The sequence below is a fragment of the Chanodichthys erythropterus genome, chromosome 8 (genome assembly GCF_024489055.1).
Source record: "Chanodichthys erythropterus isolate Z2021 chromosome 8, ASM2448905v1, whole genome shotgun sequence".
NCBI classification, from domain to species: domain Eukaryota; kingdom Metazoa; phylum Chordata; class Actinopteri; order Cypriniformes; family Xenocyprididae; genus Chanodichthys; species Chanodichthys erythropterus.
The window spans coordinates 15,872,496-15,893,950 of NC_090228.1; the positions used below are offsets into that span (position 1 = coordinate 15,872,496).

At 36.9% G+C, this 21,455-nt stretch overlaps 2 protein-coding genes across 2 annotated transcripts in view; both read right to left on the minus strand.

Moving 5' to 3' along the window:
• Nucleotides 1-4: 4 nt before the first annotated feature.
• On the minus strand, nt 5-4,409 carry mcat (malonyl CoA:ACP acyltransferase (mitochondrial)). The gene is made up of 4 exons (XM_067392048.1): nt 3,323-4,409; nt 3,096-3,183; nt 2,681-2,898; nt 5-433 (listed from the first exon to the last, which is right to left on the minus strand). Exons 1-4 carry the CDS (start codon nt 3,707-3,709, stop codon nt 23-25), a joined length of 1,104 nt encoding a protein of 367 aa, XP_067248149.1. The 5' UTR covers nt 3,710-4,409; the 3' UTR covers nt 5-22.
• Nucleotides 4,410-6,928: 2,519 nt separating this feature from the next.
• The window catches only part of rap1b (RAP1B, member of RAS oncogene family), a 66,004-nt gene continuing 51,477 nt past the window's right edge, over nt 6,929-21,455 (minus strand). The window contains exons 5-8 of the mRNA XM_067392053.1: nt 14,992-15,132; nt 12,648-12,791; nt 8,015-8,130; nt 6,929-7,871 (exon numbers count right to left, since the gene is read on the minus strand). Of these exons, the coding sequence (XP_067248154.1) occupies nt 8,044-8,130; nt 12,648-12,791; nt 14,992-15,132 (372 nt within the window). The 3' untranslated portion in view covers nt 6,929-7,871; nt 8,015-8,043. The remainder of the gene's footprint in view (nt 7,872-8,014; nt 8,131-12,647; nt 12,792-14,991; nt 15,133-21,455) is intronic.

Genomic DNA, 21,455 nt, shown 5'->3' on the forward strand with positions numbered 1-21,455 from the left:
CAGATTTACTGCACATCACTGATCAATCCTCTGTCAATGCAACATCTACATGCGTATAGTTCTTAAAGGCCTTCATATTGCACTTCTGTAGCGTTGAACCCAAATGTCTACCAGGTCCCACCTCATAGGTGTGAGGAAACTCCTGCCCCTGGCCTCTTTCATAAATCTCATGCAGCGTCTGCTCCCATTTCACCGGAGACACCAGCTGTTTGGCCAGCTGATTCCGTACGTGCTTGTCATGCATGTACCGCTTGCCGTCCACATTGGAGTGCACCGAGATCTCGGGCCGCCGTACCTCTATCTGTCTGAGGACGTCTTTTAGAGGCTCAACCGCTGGCTCCATCAGTGCGGTGTGAAAGGCCCCGCTAACCGGCAGTAGTCGCGTTCTCATGAATTTCAGCTCTCTGGAATGGCTTTGAAGGAAATCCAAAGCCTGTGTGAGAGAATGACTGTTAAAAGCTTGAAAAGGCTTAACAATTATCTTATGGAAAGTTACGTGAAATCAAAATCAGTTTACTCTTTTTAAAGAACATTTCTGGTCTTAGTGTATCGGTCTTTGTCAAGGCTGCCCTCGACTAAAGATTTTTCTAGCCTTATAAATAATAATAATGAGCCTTTAATTGCCTATACAGTATCTCACATTTTTGTAAATATTTTATTATATCTTTTCATGTGACAACACTGAAGAAATGACACTTTGCTACAATGTAAAGTAGTGAGTGCACAGCTTGTATAACAGTGTAAATTTGCTGTCCCCTCAAAATAACTCAACACACAGCCATTAATGTCTAAACCGCTGGCCACAAAAGTGAAAATGTCCAAATTTGGCCTAATTAGCCATTTTCTCTCCCCGGTGTCATGTGACTCAGTGTTACAAGGTCTCAGGTATGAATGGGAAGCAGGTGTGTTAAATTTGGTGTTATCACTCTCACTCTCTCACACTGGTCACTGGAAGATCAACATGGCACCTCGTGGCAAAGAACTCTCTGAGGATCTGAAAAAAATAATTGTTGCTCTACATAAAGATGGCGTAGGCTATAAGAAGATTGCCAAAACCCTGAATCTGAGCTGCAGCATGGTGACCAAGACTATACAGCGATTTAACAGGACAGGTTCCACTCAGAACAGGCTTCGCCAAAGAAGTTGAGTGCATGTGCTCAGCAACATATCCAGAGGTTGTGTTTGGGAAATAGACGTATGAGTGCTGCCAGCATTGCTGCAGAGGTTGAAGGGATGGGGGGAACCATGAATGAGCAGAGCATGATCCCCTCCCCTTGGAGACTGGGCCGCAGGGCAGTATTCCAACATGATAACGACCCCAAACACACCTCCAAGACGACCACTGCCTTGCTAAAGAGGCTGAGGGTAAAGGTGATGGACTGGCCAAGCATGTCTCCAGACCTAAACCCAATTGAGCATCTGTGGGGCATCCTCAAACAGAAGGTGGAGGAGCGCAAGGTCTCTAACATTCAGCAGCTCTGTGATGTCGTCATGGAGGAGTGGAAGAGGACTCCAGTGGCAACCTGTGAAGCTCTGGTGAACTCCATGCCCAAGAGGGTTAAGGCAGTGCTGGAAAATAATGGTGGACACAAAATATTGACACTCTGGGCCCAATTTGGACATTTACACTTAGGGGTGTACTCACTTTTGTGGCCTGGTGGTTTAGACATTAATGGCTGTGTGTTGAGCAAATTTACACTGTTATACAAGCTGTGCACTCACTACTTTACATTGTAGCAAAGTGTCATTTCTTCAGTGTTGTCACATGAAAAGATATAATAAAATATTTACAAAAATGTGAGGGGTGTACTCACTTCTGTGAGATACTGTATATAATACATAGCCTAATCAGTGCTCAAGCGCATGCATAAAGCTTGCCACAGCGCACTGGCAAAAGTAATGATTATGAATGTGTTGTAAAAAAAACAGCAAGGAGACTGTCATTTTAATAATGTTTAATAATGTTTTTGGCTGCAGAGACTAAGTCGAGACAATGCCACACAGTAGTGGACGTGCCTATATGCACATTCCACTTGAAATGGTTAACAATTGCTTGACATTTCAAGCTTTCTATGGATATATTTCTCATGTCTGTGAGCCAAGTATACACTGAGTTTTGGTTTAGTTCACAAAGACAGAGACAGAAAGCGTATTCTTGTTATTTTGTGTTTACACAAATAAAAGTAAAGTTTACAGTTTTCGTATGATGTATTACACTTATCCGTATGACCAAAACTGCTGGAGTATTTTAAGTTGTTTCACTGTTATCAGGAAAAAACGCAAGTGATCGCACCGGTGCCTTCATGTCTTGCAGTAAGCGTGCTATACTTTAGCTTCCATACTCCACATAAACACTTGAATATGCACCTAATAATAGCGCACATTTATCTAGGTTAATGTTAGAGCGAGCAGCCATGTAAAGTAGCTACCAATTACATGTTTAAAATGATAAGCCATATTTGATGTCAATGGATGATAGGCAAATGTTTGGATTCCCTGTCAAACATACTGTAATTACCACAAGGACCCACCATTATCGGCTTCGCCATGAGGGTTTTTTCCCTTTTTTCTGCGACTAACTGACTAATAACTTTTTTGGTCGAGTAAGCTTCTCCTAGTTGATTAAAGATTAGTCTACAGCCCTAGTCTTTTTGCATTGATTCCAAATGACGGATCTTACCTCTTTGTGGCCAGCTATTACTCTCCCATCTGGAAAAAGGTAGTTGGCAATGGCACACACAGGCTCTTGGATACCAAGAGACAAACAATGCTCCCTAGCTTGGGCGCAGGCGTATTTGTAGTTGGCCTGAGGTCGGCCAATCACAGACAACATGCCACTAGTGACTTGGTCGGAGGCCTTCTGCATTGCTTCTGCCCTCACCTTTACTGCAAACAAAGCTGTGAGCAGAGAACGGGACATTTTGTTCAAATAAATGTGTGAATTATTAACAACATCTCCAGGGCTCTAGGCCATATTTGACTACCAAATCCAAAAAAAAAAAATGAAATATTTTGCATAAAGAAAAGGAAGACTACTACTGCTATTCATATAGCCATCTTTTGTGCGTTTTTATAAACGTAAGGGTGAGTTTTACCTTCAGCGAAGTTCATTGCACCAGAGAAGACCAAAGCAGCAAATTCACCAACACTGAATCCTGCTGCAGTCACACAGCTCTCAATAGCCTATAATAAAGGGGGTCAATGGGTTTTACATTACAATTGACCACATGCTCATATATTAAATATACTTGCACGGCATTGCCAATACTAATCGATTAGCTGTCCTGTCATAAATACTATTCTGATATTGCGAATAACTTACAGCAGGATTTTCATGGTTGAGTCTTTCCACAGCAGCCAGCGAGCACACAAACACAGCTGGCTGGCAATGAACAGTCTTCATCAGATCTTTCTCGGGTCCATTCAAGCAGAGAGACAGAAGGTCATAACCAAGCACCTTCTGAGCTACAGCAAACATCTCTTTGACATTTCCATACTTCAACAGTCCCTTTCCCATACCGACAAACTGACTGCCCTGGCCGGGGAAGAGAAGAACAGACGCGTTCCCCGGAGCTCTCCTTGTTCTCCTGGGCTGTGTTTCATCAGATGGGATGGGAGCATCTGACAGTTTTCTGCAAAGGTCGACAGTCGCCTTATTTCCAAATAGACGAACTTTACTACAACACCCGAAAGTCACGCTGAGAGTCATGATAAAACTTTTTTGTTAAAATTAAATGTTTCAGAATCTCTTACTGCGTTTGTCACATGCAAATCACTCTTGTTTTGAAGCGTCACAGGAAGACGACGCGCACATGTGTTCCTGCAATATCATGATTTTATTAGATGATATCGGATGATATCAACGTTTATCAACCAAAGTCCTTTAGTAGCACTCTTGTGTTTCTCACATGTCATGTGTGGCTTTTTCTTCTGTTGGTATATCGAGTTTAGTCTGGCGAGAGACAAAAGCACAGCGTCGACTAGTGTACTGGATGTCAATAATCTGTGTTTATGTCCTATTCCCTGAATATATAAAATATCAGATTTAACCCTTTATGGTACGCAATATGATATCAATGAGGGAAAAAATATTTGTGTTGGGGTTTTTTGGACACTTTAACAAAAATAAATAAACATTTTCATAATATTTTAATTTGTTTATTTTTTATAAGTTTGTTGCCTCGAGGCAACATTGTACCACTATGGAAAAATGTAAGCATTTGGCATTTTCATGTAGAAAAAATAAATATATTTATTGAAAACATTAATTTCTTTAACTAGACACTTAAACAAACAAATTTATCTAGTTTTTAATGTATTAAAAGTTTAATATTTAATAAAAAGTGACATTTTATATCCAGCTGTTGCCCTCAGGGTCTTATTTTCTCTAAATCATTTTATGATAATGTAAAGTTCTTAAAAATACTTCTTTACTTACACCACCTTACAGTGAAGGTGGGTGATTAAATGGTTACAAACAAGTGAAAATAGCACTTTTCAATGGAGAAAATATGGAGTCATGTGACATGTGCTGAAACAGGACACAAAATGGACCCCGTTGGTCATGTTTTGGTCTTTTTTGCACTTTTATTGATTAGTATTTGAGTTATTCTGTCCTGAGATACGTTTGAACAATTAATTGGTGGCTTATTTTATTGAAAACAAACTAAAATAGACCATGTTGTCTGGAGGCAACACCGTACCATAGAGGGTTAATATTCAATATATGGATATATTATGTAGGCTATTTACATAAAAATGAGACTTACTAGGTGTCATGAGGAGAAGTTTTTACAATACCAGTAACCCAGGTCGAGGCAAGTTGTCACACTTATAAATTTATTGATCAATAGTATCTTTTATCAGTATATATTATATATATATATATTTATATTATATATATATATATATAAAATTATACTGGCCTACCATTAGATTTCTGCTGTTTTCATAATACTTTTTAAATTTGAAAATTCATTAACAATCAAAAAGGGATAACACAAAATACTAATACTAATAAGTGTGTATAGGCATATATATATATATATATATATATATATATATATATATAAACCAGTCATAAGTCACACGTGTATATTTGTAGCTATAGCCAACAATACATTGTATGGGTCAAAATTATCAATTTTTCTTTTATGCCAAAAATCATTGGGATATTAAGTAAAGATCATGTTCCATGAAGATGTTTCGTAAATTTCCTACTGTAAATATATAAGAAAATTATTTTTGTGAGTGGATATGCATTGCTAAGGACTTAATTTTGACAACTTTAAAGGCAATTTTCTCAATATTTAGATTTTTTTGCACCCACAGATTCCAGATTTTCAAATAGTTGTATCTCAGCCAAATATTGTCCTATCCTGAAACCATACATCAATGGAGAGCTTATTTATTCAGCTTTCAGATGATGTATAAATCTCAATTTAAAAAAATTGACCCTTATGACTGGTTTTGTGGTCCAGGGTCATATAATTTTTTGGGGGAAACTTGTATATGATATATGAAAATGTTGAATTACATGGATTCATGGGTTTGTTAACCCACAAAATTTCATCAACCTTTTGACATGGGTATATAAAATGTTTATTTATATTCTTAAGTAATTGTAAAGTGTTAGTGATACAAATGTTACTAAATGATGGTGTTTTGAAGCGATGTGACGTTAGACAGCAGACCGCCGAACGTATCATCAGTGGATACTGCCAAAAACCATCCATTATGTTTCTGGGAAGTGAAAATTACCCATCATCCATTTCCTTCCAGTTGATGCTCAATGCAAAGCATCCAACTTCCATTTATCTCTATTTTCTGATTCGGTCTTAATAAGATAATAATACCTTTGCAGCAAATGTCCATCATGGTAGAGAGTAAGTTAAATGGTTTCATTTTTTATTGGACTGACAGAAAATGCTGAAACAATACACAAAACATTCAACCGGCAAAAACTGGCTTCTTGTGAGCCCTTGCATGGCAATCCAATTTATTAAACTACAGATGCTCGGTTATACAAAATTGCACCACTTTTAATTAAGGCTTTTTAAGTTGACACTTGGCCATCCACCCACCCACCCTTTCCTCCCTCCACCCGCCGCCCATCAGAAGCAGACGATGTTGCATTTGAAATACTGTGCCTCCGTCTCAAACCTTGTCCTCACATAAAGGTTTCTCTTTTTCTTTTTCCCCCCCTCAAAACCTAAACAGCATCAAGGCATTTGCTTGCAGTAATCAGAACACCACACGACTCTCGTAATGTTTACCTTTGTCCGCTGCTGCCCGGACACTCCCTAGGAGTCATGTTCTTCACTTTACACAGCGCAAATCCTCAAAGCATTCATAAACAATTCATTGAGTGTACATACGGCATGCTGCACCCTGTCACTCTGATGTTTAAAGAGACACAAGTATTTAATGCTACAACTGCTTTACGCTTTTTTATGAACATTCTTTATGATTGCACTTGATGTACAATTAATTCTTTTAATTTTTTTTTTAATCAATTCTTCCCATTTTTTCTCTCTTAACACAAAGTTCCCACACCCCCACATTCAGTTAATCCAACAGTAACGAAGACAGAAAACGGCAAATTATTACAAAGTCGAAACAGTCACTAACAGACATCTTTTCCTCACTCTTTACTGACAGGATCCAATATTTGGTTTTCATATCCTCAGTTTACACCAGATGCATCATCAGCAAGCAAGGGGAAGGGGCGAAGATTGAGTATCGAGAATGACATCTCTGATGACAGTTTGTTGTTCCTGTGTATTAAAAACCCCAATTCTTTAAAATACATACTGTATATATGTCGTACATTTGATCAGGATCAGCTTTGTGAAGAGGGATTTGATTCTTTATTATGAAGATGAGCTTCTGACAGATATGGAGGGGGTACTAAATCTAAGTTTTCAAACCCTTTATTTTGAATACCCCTTAAAAAAAGCCTGCTGTACAAAGTTCTTTGAAAAATAAAACAAAGAAACCTGGCATGGCCTATGAGATGGACCAAAGATCATGGAAATGAAGTTTCCTCATGGGAAATAAAGGGGAAAAAAGACTTAACACGTATTTGAAGGCAACATCTGAGGCTAAGGACAATGATAGTGACGGAAAAAAAAAATTATATTTTTTGAACTTTTTACATGTACATCACTGTATCCACAGGTTTTTCCTAAGGTAAAACTCAATAGCTGTTGCGCATATAACATCTTCATAGAGCAAAAAATCTAGTAATTTTATAAAAGAGAAAAAAGGCAGAAGATAAAGAAATCATATTTAGAATAAAAGCAAACAAAAAAAAAAAAAGAGAAAAGTTACAAACAAATAAAAATAAAACAACAAGGAGTGAAAGTTAGCTGTAAGAATGGTTTATATAGGAGCTCTTTGGACTTCCTCTCCTCTGGCTAAAATAGTGGTGCTTATAAATATCATTGTAATTGCCATGGCAACGTGCACAGCCTGGTTAGACATTCCCTCCTTACATTTACAACGGTGGCTGTCTCCGTTAGCGATAACACTGCGTGTAGGCTCTGTATTTTTTTAAAAATTCTTTTTGTCTAGCTCTGTATTCATTTACTCATTTATTATTTTTTTTTATTCAGTTGCATACAGTTAGAATATATATTTATATATTTATATGTAAAAATCTCTTTCTCGCGACATTGGAAAGTGATGATGGTTATCTATGTGCAAAAAACTGTCATGGTACTGTAGCCTTGATTCCATTGGTTGGTTGTTGGTTGGTTGGTTGGTTGGTTTGTTAAAGGGGCATCACCACATAGGAAAGTCCATTCGATGTTAGGTTTTAGTAACGTCGGAATGCTGGCACTGCTGAGAGATACAGCAGTAAATCAGACCTGCAGGAAGACAAAAAAAAAAGAAGTGTAATCGCTATTGGATCTAAATATAACCTGATTTCTATGGTTTCTATAACTTTAGAGTATTGATTGTGCTGAGCTGTCAATTATTTCTGCTCAGCCAATGACAGTTGAGATCCTACCTGGCTCAGAGCAAAAGAACAGCTGTATATTAGAGCAGCTGGCAGGTGGACTTTTTGCGTGCCTTTCCAGGTACTGGAGTTTTCCTGTTGATTTGCCGAACCAGGTCATAGAAGATCTGCAGCGAGAGAGAGAGAGAGAAAATATCTCAGTGAAGACCCAGTGAGACAAATTTCTCATGATGACAGTCTAGACCTTTGGTAGTCAAGCTGTACTTTTAATGTTAATGTTATTGTTCAATGTGTCACTTTTGCTACAAAACTGTTTTGCAGAATCAAGATACATTTACAGACATATTTGCTGTTCTTTAAAGTAATATTTACTGAATAATTATAGAATATTAAATAAAAAAAACAAACCAAAACCAAGAAGCTAAACAAAAACAAAACAAAAATCAACAAAAAACAGAAACTAAAAATGAACACAAAACAAAATTAAATGTAAAACAAAACAAAACCAAGGAATTAAACACGCAAAAAATAAAAAACAAATCTGAGAACAAAAACAAACAGAACAACTAAGTGAAATGAAAACAAAGCCATCTGAAAACAAAACAAAAAACGTGATAAAAACAAATAAATTAAATGGAATGAAATGTAAAACAAAACAAAAGCAAGGAACTAAACAAACACAAAAAAAACACAAAACAACAAAAAACAGAACTAAATCTGAAAACAAAAACAAACAGAACTACTAAATTAAATTAATTGAAAACAAAACCAAACAAAATAGCACAAAAAAACAAAACAAAAAACAAACACGTTCCTTTTTGGCTGATGACACCCAAACCGTCCTCTCTCCAAACTCCATAAATTCCCACAGGAATTTTGGATAAAATCAACATATATCCTGCATTTTATCTCTTTGAATATCCTGTTTCATTCATAAATATGACACATTATAGAGTTATACTACGTTATACTAATTTTATTTTCATGTCTAATGGTACAGTATGTGAAACCTGTATGTTGTCTCCTTTTTATTATAATAATAATTGCTTACATTTATATTGCGCTTTTCTCCTCAATCACCACCAATGTGCAGCATCCACCTGGATGATGCGACGGCACCCACCACACATGATGAAGGACAGAGGCCAATGGGCAAATTTAGCCAGGATGCCGCGGTTACACCCCTGCTCTTTTTTTTAAGGACATCCTGGGATTTTTTATGACCACAGAGAGTCAGGACCTCAGTTTAACGTCTCATTCAAAGGACGGTGCTTTTTTACAATATAACGGCTACTCTACTGGGGCGTTAGGACCCAAACAGACCAGTGGGGTGAGCACCCCCTGCTGGCCTCACTAACAGCTCTTCCAGCAGCAACCTAGTTTTCCCAGGTGGTCACCCATCCAGGTACTGACCAGGCTCAACCCTGCAGTGGGCAACAAGTCTTGGTCTACAGGGTGATTGTTGGCAATAAGATCACATCTACAGCGAAAACATAAAACCAAGCTCCCAACTCTTAATGCAAAGCATTTTCAATCAGGTGGTGTTTTTAAAATGTGGCTTTTACAAACAAATTAAATGTGTCTACTTGGCACCCGAACTGGGACAAGTACTACCGCTCTAGACCGAAACAGAGAGAAATCACTCATCCGGAGGTGTGGACACTTCCCCACACAGATGTTCAGCTCCCAGAGGGGACAAAACGGCTCCTGCATCATCAATCAGTTCCACACAACATCTGCAGCTTTTATGCAATGACCAGAGATAAACTATTGTAGCAGACAGAAACATGTTAAACAACACTGGTAATATAGCAGGATTTGTAGTAAGGTCTCTGCCACCATGTGTTGTGTAGAGAAGCAGATTTGGGATATGAAATGAGAAGGATAAGCTCATAATCCATGCTTCGCTATGCATAACAACAGATGATCTCAGTTATGCTAGATAAACAGATGCAGAAGTACAGGATGCACCTTAGTAAAAGGTTTTGACAGTCAGCACAAAGTAGCAAACTTGTTCAGATTCACAGAGCAAATGGGCTTGCCTGGACTCCATCAAATCAATAATGCTTTTTCCCTTCGTTTATTGAATGGAAAGTGGATAAACAAACAGATTTGACCATAGCTGCAATTCCAATTGAGAGAGAAAGCTCTGCCAACAACACATTTCCTGTCTAATCCTGTCATGTCCTGTCTAATTAGTTTTTTTTTTTTTTTTTTTTTTTACATTGGGTAAAAGCTGATCTTCATGGACAAAGCAAAGTAACTTACACAACTTTGAGTTTGTGTTAAAATATATTTTGCTCCACCAATGAAAATAGTTTTAAACAAAGCTAAAGCAGAATCAGATGTTGAACAATGCAGTGTCGAATACAAAAAAATTATACTAAATATCGCCACTCTGCGCCACTTGTACAATCAAATGTTATTTATTTTTTTTTTTAAATGTATACATTTAAAAAATCTTTTAAATTAAATTTAAATTAAATTTTTTAATAAAAAAAATTAAATAAACATGTATTTTGCAGAGTATTTTGTAGATTATGACTGAAAAAAAGTTTATTACCATGATTATTTTTTCATGCCGTTTATTGCAAAATACTTGCATATAAGCGACTGGATTATTGCTGTCTTAACTGAATATGCTTTAAGCATTCAAATATTATTTTACATTAAAATATTCACAGATATCTGTTCAGTTTCCTACTGTCATTAATTACATCATGAGTATTAGTGGATTTTTAGTAACTCTGGGCGTCATAAAATGAAAAAAAGTGCCTGTTGGAACTTAAGACTGCAAAGAAACATGAAAGCTTGTGAAAAGTAAAGCACTCTGGCTGCGTTAACTGAGAACGTAATGAATCACTTTGACTGGTCACTTTCAACTAAAGTTCCTCATTATCTTATTGAGAGAGCTCAATACGCTCGGTATCTGGATTTCGCTTACGGGAGAGTCTGAGACATTAATGATGACGCAGGTCTGTGCTTAGACATGAGTAAATTAATAATCCCGAAGCAATGCCCAAGCGTGATTAAAAAAAAAGGCGAAGACCTCAAATCATCACCTTCTGCCCTGCAGTGACCCCTCATAAACTACACAACGGACTCCAGACCAGCACATGGATTTCATATAACTCAGCTTGTAAGAAGAACCAAGCAAGCACAGTCATTTTGCTATAACAAACTGGACTTTCTAAATGACTGAACTCAAAGCAGCACTATGTCATGTAGGCAGAGTCGTGCTGCTCACAAAAGGGTGCTTTGTGTCTGACTGCCGCAGCTGACTGCCTGCTTTGCTAATGTGTGACTACGCTTTCATGGAGAGATATCACTAGCTGACAATGACACTCTTCTGAGACCCCAGCAGAGAAGAGCAGCTCCATGGTGACGCCAACACAGGCATGTCAGAAGACAACCGAAGCCTGACCTGAACTGAAAAGATTGGGGAAAACCATGCCCATACACAGCCTATGTAAGTGTACTAACTAACTTATTATATAAGACCTTCATTCATCTTCGGAACACAAATTAAGATATTTTTGATAAAATCCGATGGCTCAGTGAGGCCTCAGTTGACAGCAAGATCATTAACAGGTTCAGAAAGATAGTTCATGTGACTACTGTGGTTCAACCTTAATGTTATGAAGTGACGAGAATACTTTTTGTGCACCAAAAAAACAAAATAACAACTATTTCTTTAACAAATCTTTTGTTTCAAATCAGTGGTTCGGAGCGTGTATCGTTTATTGAAATCATGTGACTTTGGTAGTTTGATACACGCTCCGAACCACTGATTTGAAATAAAAGATTCGTAAAGCTTCGAAGCTTCATGAAGCAGTGTTTTGAAAATGCACATAGATCTTGTTGAAAAGTCGTTATTTTGTTTTTTTGCCACACAGAAAGTATTCTCGTCGCTTCATAACATTAAGGTTGAACCACTGTAGTCACATGAACTGTTTAAAATACGTTTTTAGTACCTTTCTGGGCATTGAAAGTGTTAATTATCTTGCTATCAATGCAGGCCTCACTGAGCCATTGGATTTTATTTTTCTTTGTTTATTAAGTTTTTACGCCATGTTAGCATCATGGCTATTTACATGGCAAACAAAAAGGTCAATATCATCCATAAAATATACATTATTATATAAAACATTTCCCATCGGATTTTATCAAAAATATCTTAATTTGTGTTCCGAAGAAGAACGAAGGCCTTACAGGAGAGGAACGACATGAGAGTGAGTAATAAATGACAGAATTTTCATTTTTGGGTGAACTGACCCTTTAAAAAAAAACTTTTTTAGGTCATAAACTGAAGTGTTAAAACACTGTGCAAAATAAATGTTTAATTTCATTTTAATTTTAATTTAAAAAAAAAATGCATTTTAAATTAAATTTTACATTTTTTTATTTATTTATTTTAAATGTATACACAAAAGTTAGTTAATTTGGTTGTACAAAAAAAGTTTATATTTTATTTTTAGTATTAAAAAAGTGCCCCTGCTGGTAGATGCTGTAACTACACCATTAAAAACATTGCCTATTGATGGCAATTCAAAAGTAGCCATATATTCTTATAAATAAATCTTGGAATGTATTGTAAAAACTCTTCTTTAACATGAGAAATGTGAGTTTTTGTAGCATAATTGGTAAAGAAAGGCCTTGATGGTTTCCATCAAATCATGCTCACCTCATTGACGTTAATCTTGGACTTTGCAGAGGACTCCAGGAAAGCACAGCTGTTCCACTGGCGGGCGAGATTTTGGCCCTGTTCTTTCCCGACCACCCTCTCGTCTTCCAGATCACACTTATTACCCACCAGGATCATCGGCACCTGAAAGGAAACACTTCGACTGAGTTTAAAGAAATAAGATACAGTAATTCAATGGTTTAGGGGTTAGAGTATTTGAGAAGCACTGACAATTAATTTACATTTTCAGCACACCACTGAGAAGTAATAAAGTACATGATTAGATTAACAAAAGAGAAAAAAAACAATAGTTGAAATATAAGTGCACTCGGTCATGTTTTCCTGATGTACAAATGCTTCTCTATTAGTTTCATCTAGGGAGCTATTTAACAGACATTAGCATTTTTGAGAGGCAAGAGTTGGCGACAGCTGTTGTAATTTCTTAATTGAAAAAAAGAGGTAAAAGGAGGAAAAAAAGAGGTAAAAGGAGGAAAAAAGAGATAGCAGAAAACCCTTTGGTCATTTCAAAGCTCTAGATGCAATCATATTTGCATATAACACCACAAACGCAGCGAAAACTCCCACACAACTCTCAGCTTTTTAAACGAAACAGTCCAGATATCATAGCAGAAGTGAAACTATGAGACACAGCATTTGCATTTATTTTTGGCTGACAGTTTCAAAGCAACAAGGAAACGGACATATTGCGTAAACAATAAAAACCAAAGCAGGTAGCCAAGGCAGAATTAATAACTGAAACGTCCTGTGTTAAATCAGCTGAGCTGAGGAAGTGGACTAAAATAGCGCAGGTCAACTGAGGTCATCACACTATCATCTTTCTCAGAAACCGTTTAGAATGAGTTCCTACACCACACACTCCTTTTACTGGGATTCATTTCCTTACACACTCAACAAAGTTGGCTGCAATTCAACCCGAGCCTAGTCGGACTTTGTGACAAAAGAAACTATATATTATGGGCATTCACACACACAGGTATTTGTAGTGTCAAAACAACAGGAAGTCAATCATTTTCATTAAAAATGTTTGATTTTAAGTAAGTCTGATGCATTGTGCTGTAATTTATATACAAGAGTCAATGACAAAAATGAAGATCTATAACCAAGTTTTTAGAAGTGTAGTCATGTTGGTTTCATGTTTTTGAAAAACATATTAAAGGATTAGTTCACTTTCAAATAAAATTTTCCTGATAATTTATTCACCCCATGTCATCCAAGATGTCCATGTCCTTCTTTCTTCAGTTGAAAAGAAATGAAGGTTTTTGATGAAAACATTCCAGGATTATTCTCCTTATAAAGGACTTCAATGGCCTCCAGACAGTTGAAGGTCAAAATGACAGTTTCAGTGCAGCTTCAAAGAGCTTTAAACGATACCAGACGATGAATAAGGGTCTTATCTAGCGAAATGATCGGCCATTTTCAAAAAAAAATGTAAATGTATATGCTTTATATAAACAAATGTTCGCCTTCCAAGTGGTTCTGCCAAAACCACACTTTCATATTCTATAACGCATATTCCTCATAATGCAGCAACAGTTCCGTTCTTTCCGTAAGTAGAATAGGGAAGGCGTACGACATACAGCGTAAGCTTTTTGAAGAACTGAAAGTGTGGTTTTGGTGGAATCACTTGGAAAGCGATCATTTGTTTATATAAAGCATATACATTTAATTTTTTTTTCAAAAATGACAGATCGTTTCGCTAGATAAGACCCTTATTCCTCGTCTGGTATCGTTTAAAGCTCTTTGAAGCTCCACTGAAACTGTCATTTTGACCTTCAACCGTTTGGAGGCCATTGAAGTCCACTATAAGGAGAATAATCCTGGAATGTTTCCATCAAAAACCTTCATTTCTTTTCGACTGAAGAAAGAAAGACATGAACATCTTGGATGACATGGGGGTGAGTAAATTATCAGGAAAATTTTATTTGAAAGTGAACTAATCCTTTAATATGTTTTCCCTACACCTTGAATAAATGTGAGTGTACTGATCTTAACCATTACATTACACTTAACCAAAACACGATAAACCAAAAAAAAAACAACCAAAATAAACATTTATACGTAAGCTCAGCTACTAAACTGAACTGTCAAACAGAGAGAGAAGGGAAAAACTCTGTCCTTATGTCAACAAAGATGAGCCTCTTCACAGCTGAAAGGTCACCCTTATTGACAATGGCAAGCATAAGGGCTCAGGGTGGGTGTGAAAAAGGAGATACGGGTGCTGACGACAGGCGAAGATAAAAGCTAAAGGTATAGTTCAGCAGACACTGAGGCTGAGTGAACATGATGGAGTTCTAATAGAAGTGAAATGCTGGACGAGACTCACATCATCCGTGTCTTTGACCCGCAGAATCTGTTCTCTCAAGTCCTGCAGGTCGTTGAAGGTGGACTGTGCCGTTATGGAGTATACTAGTGCAAAGCCCTGGCCGTTCTTCATGTACAGGTCCCTCATGGCTGTGAATTGTTCCTGAGTGGGAGAGAAAGAGGGCGAAGAAGTGTTCAGATAGTGTACGGAGGAGTTGAGGTACTGACGGACAAATATAAAACAAAACTCCAAAAGATTCATAGCCAGTACAGAGCATGAAACGGTTGGATAAGATAGCAACATATTGAGCAAAAACTACACAAAACTGTAGTTATTATATCTGAGACAATGTATGTTACATAAGCACAAACATGATAGGACTTTAATAATCACTTGACTTTAATAAACAATATTAGTAGTAAATAATAGTACGGATTGTAAACACCAGATGGAATATGAATTTACACTTCCGTTCAAAATTTTGGGGTCGTAAGTTTTTTATAAAAGGAAAAGGAAATACTTTTATTCAGCAAGGATGCATTAAATTGATCAAAAGGGACATTAAAAGACATTTATATGTTACAAAAGATTTATATTTCACAAGAGAGGGGTCTCATCCTTTTTGAACCACCACATGCAGAAGTGATATTCATTTAAGTATGTAAAAAACTTGGATGAATCTTGGCTCAGATAGACAGTCCTGTCCTGTTAAGTTAATAAGGCTAGAGGCATTTCAGTAGCTCCACAGCTTTGTTTCCTCTGGGTCAGTGTGCTGAATGTGGTCAGACCTGCTGAAAACCGTGGAGAATGAAAATGGTTGTCAAAGGTAACATGTAATATGTGTAGTGAAGGAAGGCTGGGGAGGAGAAATAATGATTTTTTCTCTCCAGAGGACACAACAGTGTCTCATTAAATGTGCTAGTGAGTGGGCATGAGCTTTGGATTTGTTGAGGAGAAATCCACACAAACAAACTCAAGGAATTGTATAGTCTTTCTTACATCCATGAAAAACAAAAAGTTATGTTTTTATCCTTTTTGGAGATTTATAGATGACAATGATTCCTTTCATTAAAAGGAAAAGAGCAGCGTGAACATTCTTCAAAACATGTTCTTTTGTGTTCCAGAGATGAAATAATGTCAGTCAGGTTCAGAACAACATGAGGGTGAGTAAATTATGACAGAATGTTCATTTTAAGGTGAACTATACCTTTAAAGGCTGTGGTTCTTGTGTATATCGTTCACAGATTGACTTAAACTAGCTGTTCAAGTTCAAGTTAGTTCATGCTTAAGTTAAGTAATTTTTTTCCGGCTCTCAGCTTGAACTCTTGACTTTGTGGTTTCAGCTCTCCCACTTTCAAGATTTAATTAAGATTATATTCTTGAGTGCAAGAATATTTAATAATAATTCGACCATTTCAAAGCAAGTGCCAGTCCTACTGTACAAAAACTGCAGCCAATTTGTAGTTCACATCTCTGACAGGAATATTCTCAGCTTCTTTGGCTCGGTTTCATTTGACCGTGGCTCCATTCTGGGGCAGAAAGCCCAAGGACAACATTCACCATCTGTCACTACAACTCAGAGTTGTAAAACAGGGGCTTGTGGAACTGGAAATATGTCCTTATCCCGCACAGGGGCCAAAAATGCTCTGTAACCTCCTGCACCTGTATGAGATATGGACGACCACGAAGATGCACATGTACGCAGCTATTCATCATTTAGCGTACAGTAGGGGGAGACCAGGGGCAAGTGTAACACTAAATTGTAAAACAGTCATGACACACACACAGCACCAGCTCTCTCTTTCTTCATCTGAGAAAAAAATTAATGTTTTACATTGAAAAATTTTCACCAACAACAAAAATTCTGATAAAAACTTTTTTGAATGAATAAATAAATAAATATCTCATGCCTTTGAATTCAAACTATCTATTTAATCTCCAGCTTGGTTAAAAGTTAACATGACTGAGTTACTGCACTGAGGCTGGCAGCTACCATACAAGATTTTATCTCGGCTGTGACGTCAGGGAAAATTTAAGCATTAATTGCAGTGTAGTTGTGTGGCTGAATTGAATAATCACTACATCTATGTTAAGATTTATATAAGCGTGTCATGTTATCAAAGCATCTAGATAAAGACTGTTTTAACTCATCAGCTGATCAGTATATTTTACAAAAAAAGCATTTAACTTATTTGCTTTAAACACATTATTCCTCAAAATTAAATGAATCAATATCATATAAGGGTGAGCAATATTTAGTAATATTAATATGATTTTAAGCAATAATAAATTTAAAATACAGTGGGATAGGATATGCGCAAAACCATAGAATTCAAAAGGGTGTGTGCATATATATTATATATATATATATTATATATATATATAATATATATATATATATATATATATATATATATATATATATATATATATATATATAATATATATATATATATATATATATATATATATATATATATATATATATATATATATATATATATATATATATATATATATATATATATATATATATATATACACACACACCTATATTAGGACTGGTCAAAATAACGCATTAATTTCGATTAATTAATCGGAGAAAAAATAACGTGTTAAAAAAAATAACGCAGATTAATCCATTCCGTATTGACCTTTGAACCTGGAGCCGTTCTAGCCACCATTCGACTGTAAAATGAAGGAGGGAGATGACTGCTGCGCTGACGGACAGAACGAACAGAGCTCCTCCCTCGTGCGCGCGAGAAAGTAAGCACCGTCTTTGCACTCTCTCTACCTCACACATAATAATCTAAATCAGCTGACACAATGCTAAAAGTTCGTAAGACCGAATCCATGTTTCACGAGGCGCATTTGGAGAATGTTTTTCCTGTATAACCGTTGGGTGTAAATACGTCATCTCATCTTCTCTGACAGGCGCCCTGCACGTGCAGCTGACATAAACCACACTTTCAGTAAACAAAAAGAAAATCCTATCCAGTGGTGAAGTGTTTTATGTGTTGACAAATCTTTTGCGATGTCCTAATAACAATTGTGATTCGCACGCAACGCGTCAACGTCTGCTAATGTCCAATTCGCAACCTAATAACTCATTTGAACAGATTCATTTTAATGAATCATGACGACAACTGATCTGTCCACACGGTCTATAATGAATCATTTACTCGAACAACTCTGAAATGAGAACATAAGTGTGCTTACCCCATTTAGCAAGAGTGGTTAGTAAAAATAGCCTTAATAATCCACAATAATTTCAGGTTATGGGTCCATAGCTGACAATGTGTAGTAAATTAGGCCTACCTATAAAATCAGTTAGTTTAGACTGGAGTGAGGTGAAACCAGAGCAAAGCAAGTTGTTGTTAGCTAGGTGCATTTAATTGTATATGGCTGAAAAATTATTATTAGTTAATATAACTACTAAATGCTATTTTTTAATACTTTTCAGGTTTAGCAAAAAAGCATCTTCTCTTACAAAGCTTTGATCATTGATTCATTTGAATTTAAATATTTAATACTTTCACAGCAAAAATTATGTATGTGATTAATTTAGATTAATTAATGAGTATGTAATTAATTAGATTAAAATTTTTAATCGATTGACAGCCCTAATATATATATATATATATATATATATATATATATATATATATATATATATATATTACACCCTTTTGAATTCTATGGTTTTACGCATCAGGACATAATAAAAAAAATCATCTGGTCTTTAGCAAGTCTTAAAATGAGGTAAATACACCCTCAGATGAACAACACATGACACATCATTATTTATTTAACAAAAATAAAAGCAACATGGAGAAGCCATGTGTGACAAACTAAGTACGCCCTATGATTTAATTGTTTGTAGATCCACCTTTAGCAGCAATAACTTAAAGGAATCATTTTCTATATAGCCTCTCACATTGTTGTGGAGGAATTTTGGCCCACTATACATTGCTTCAGTTCATTGAGGTTTGTGGGCATCTGTTTATGCAAAGCCCTCTCATGGTCCCGCCACAACATTTCAATCGGGTTGAGGTCTGGACTTTGACTGGGCCTGTGCAACAGCTTGATTCTTTTCTTTTTCAGCCAATCTGTTGTAGATTTGCTGATGTGGTTGGGATCATTGTCCTGTTGCATGACCCAATTTCAGCCAAGTTTTAGCTGTCGGACAGATGGCCCCACATTTGACTCTGGAATAATTTGGTATTCAGAAGAGTACATGGTCGACTCAATGACTGCAATGTGACCAGGACCTGTGGCTGCAAAACAAGTCCAAATCATCACCCCTCCACCAGCATGCTTGACAGTTGATATGAGGTGTTTGTGCTGATATGCTGTGTTTGGTTTTTCCAAACGTGGCACTGTGTATTATGGCCAAACATCTCCAATTTGCTTAAACATTTTGGTCTTATCTGTCCAAAGGACATTGTTCCAGAAGTCTTGTGGTTTGTTCAGATGCAATTTTGTGAACCTAAGCTGTGGTGCCATGTTCTTTTTAAAGAGAAGAAGCTTTCTCCTGGCAACTCTTCCAAGCAAGCCATACTTGTCCAGTCTTTTTCTACTTGTACTTTAACATTTAACATGTTAACTGAGACCTATAGAGTCTGATATGTAGCTCTTGGGTTTTTTGCAATTTCTCTGTAGAGTGCATGGTCTGACCTTGGGATGAATTTGGGACGTCCAGTCCTAGGATGATTGGCAACTGCCTTGAATGTTTTCCACTTGTGAATAATCTTGCTCAGAGTGGAATAATGGACTTCAAATTGTTTGGAAATGGCCTTGTAACCCTTTCCTAGATTGATGGGCAGCAACAATTGCTTCTCTAAGATCATTGCTGTTGTCTTTTCTCCTTGGCATTGTGTTAACACACACCTGAACACTCCAGCCCAGCAAACTGCCAAAACTTTGGTTTTTATAGAGTTGGTCATACTTGCTGATGATCAATTAAATCAAAGGCATTTGATTAGCATTGATTTGCCACAGGTTGTTTTTCATGTCTACGGGTTGAAGCGACCCCAAGTAACATGATATTTAGCACCTGGAATCGAATTTTACCAGGGGAACCCTGCCAAAAATGTGGATATTACCCCTCGAAACAAGATTTTTACCAGGGGACCCCCCTGAAATGCGATTGGGCTAGTTTTGAGTAGCAATTGGGTGGGTTTTGTTGTAAAAACCTGGCAACCCTGATTAGCAGTGCCTGACTGCTACTTAAAGGAACATTCCACTTTTTTTTGAAAATAGGCTCATTTTCAAACTCCCCTAGAGTTAAACAGTTGAGTTTTACCATTTTTGAATCCATTCAGCCGATCTCCGGGTCTGGCGATACCACTTTTAGCATAGTTTAGCATAGTTCATTGAATTTGATTAGACCGTTAGCATCTCGCTCAAAAGTGACCAAAGAGTTTTGGTATTTTCCCTATTTTTAAACTTGTTTCTTCTGTAGTTACATTGTGTACTAAGACCGACGGAAAATGTAAATGCATTTCATCTCACGCAGGCACAGAACTGACGTGCTACTTGGCCGTCGGCTGTTTAGCGTCGGTTTGGTGTGTCAGGGCAACTTTGGACACAGACGCTGCCGACGTGAGCCAACCGCAGAGTCTGCTTTCGTCGCCACTAGTTCGTTGGCGTCGGCTTGGTGTGTTCTGGCCTTTACACAGCAGCTGTGACCCCCTGTTTGCACAGGGAGCATGCCTTGCATCCATGGAGACATTTTGTGAGAGACGCTGCGTAATATCATTGCGCCTGCTGCTACCACGGTACGGCAGCAAAGTTCCTTGATTATTACGCCGGAATGAGAGTATAGTTCCTAGCCATATCGGCCTAGAAAATCACAACTTTTCATTTTCCGTCGGTCTTAGTACACAGTGTAACTACAGAAGAGTCAAGTTTTAAATAGGAAAAATATCGAAACTCTTCGGTCATTTTTGAGCGAGATGCTAACGGTCTAATCAGATTCAATGAACTATGCTAAGCTATGCTAAAAGTAGTACTGCCAGACCCGGAGATCGGCTGAATGGATTCGAAAACAGTAAAACTCAACTGTTTAACTCTAGGGGAGTTGGAAAATGAGCCTATTTTCAAAAAAAAGTGGAGTGTTCCTTTAATTCCAATGGAAGCAGTAAGGGTGTAAAATGTCAAGTGATGTTGCTCATCTGAGGTTGTATTTAACAATTTTTAAGACCTGCCAAGGACCAGATGATTTTTTTTTTATTATGTCCTGATATATAAAACTATAGGATTCAAAAGGGTGTACTTTATTTTTCACAGAAGAGAACTGAGCTGGATAATGACATCACTGTTTTCTCCACAAATGCTTTATAGATGAAATTAACTAATTTCATAATTGATTAACTAAACTGAATCAACACTGAACTGATTTCAACTGAATAATGACTATTTACTATTGTTTTTTAGAGTGGATTTACAGCTAAATTGAATTATTGAATCATTAATTTTCTGTG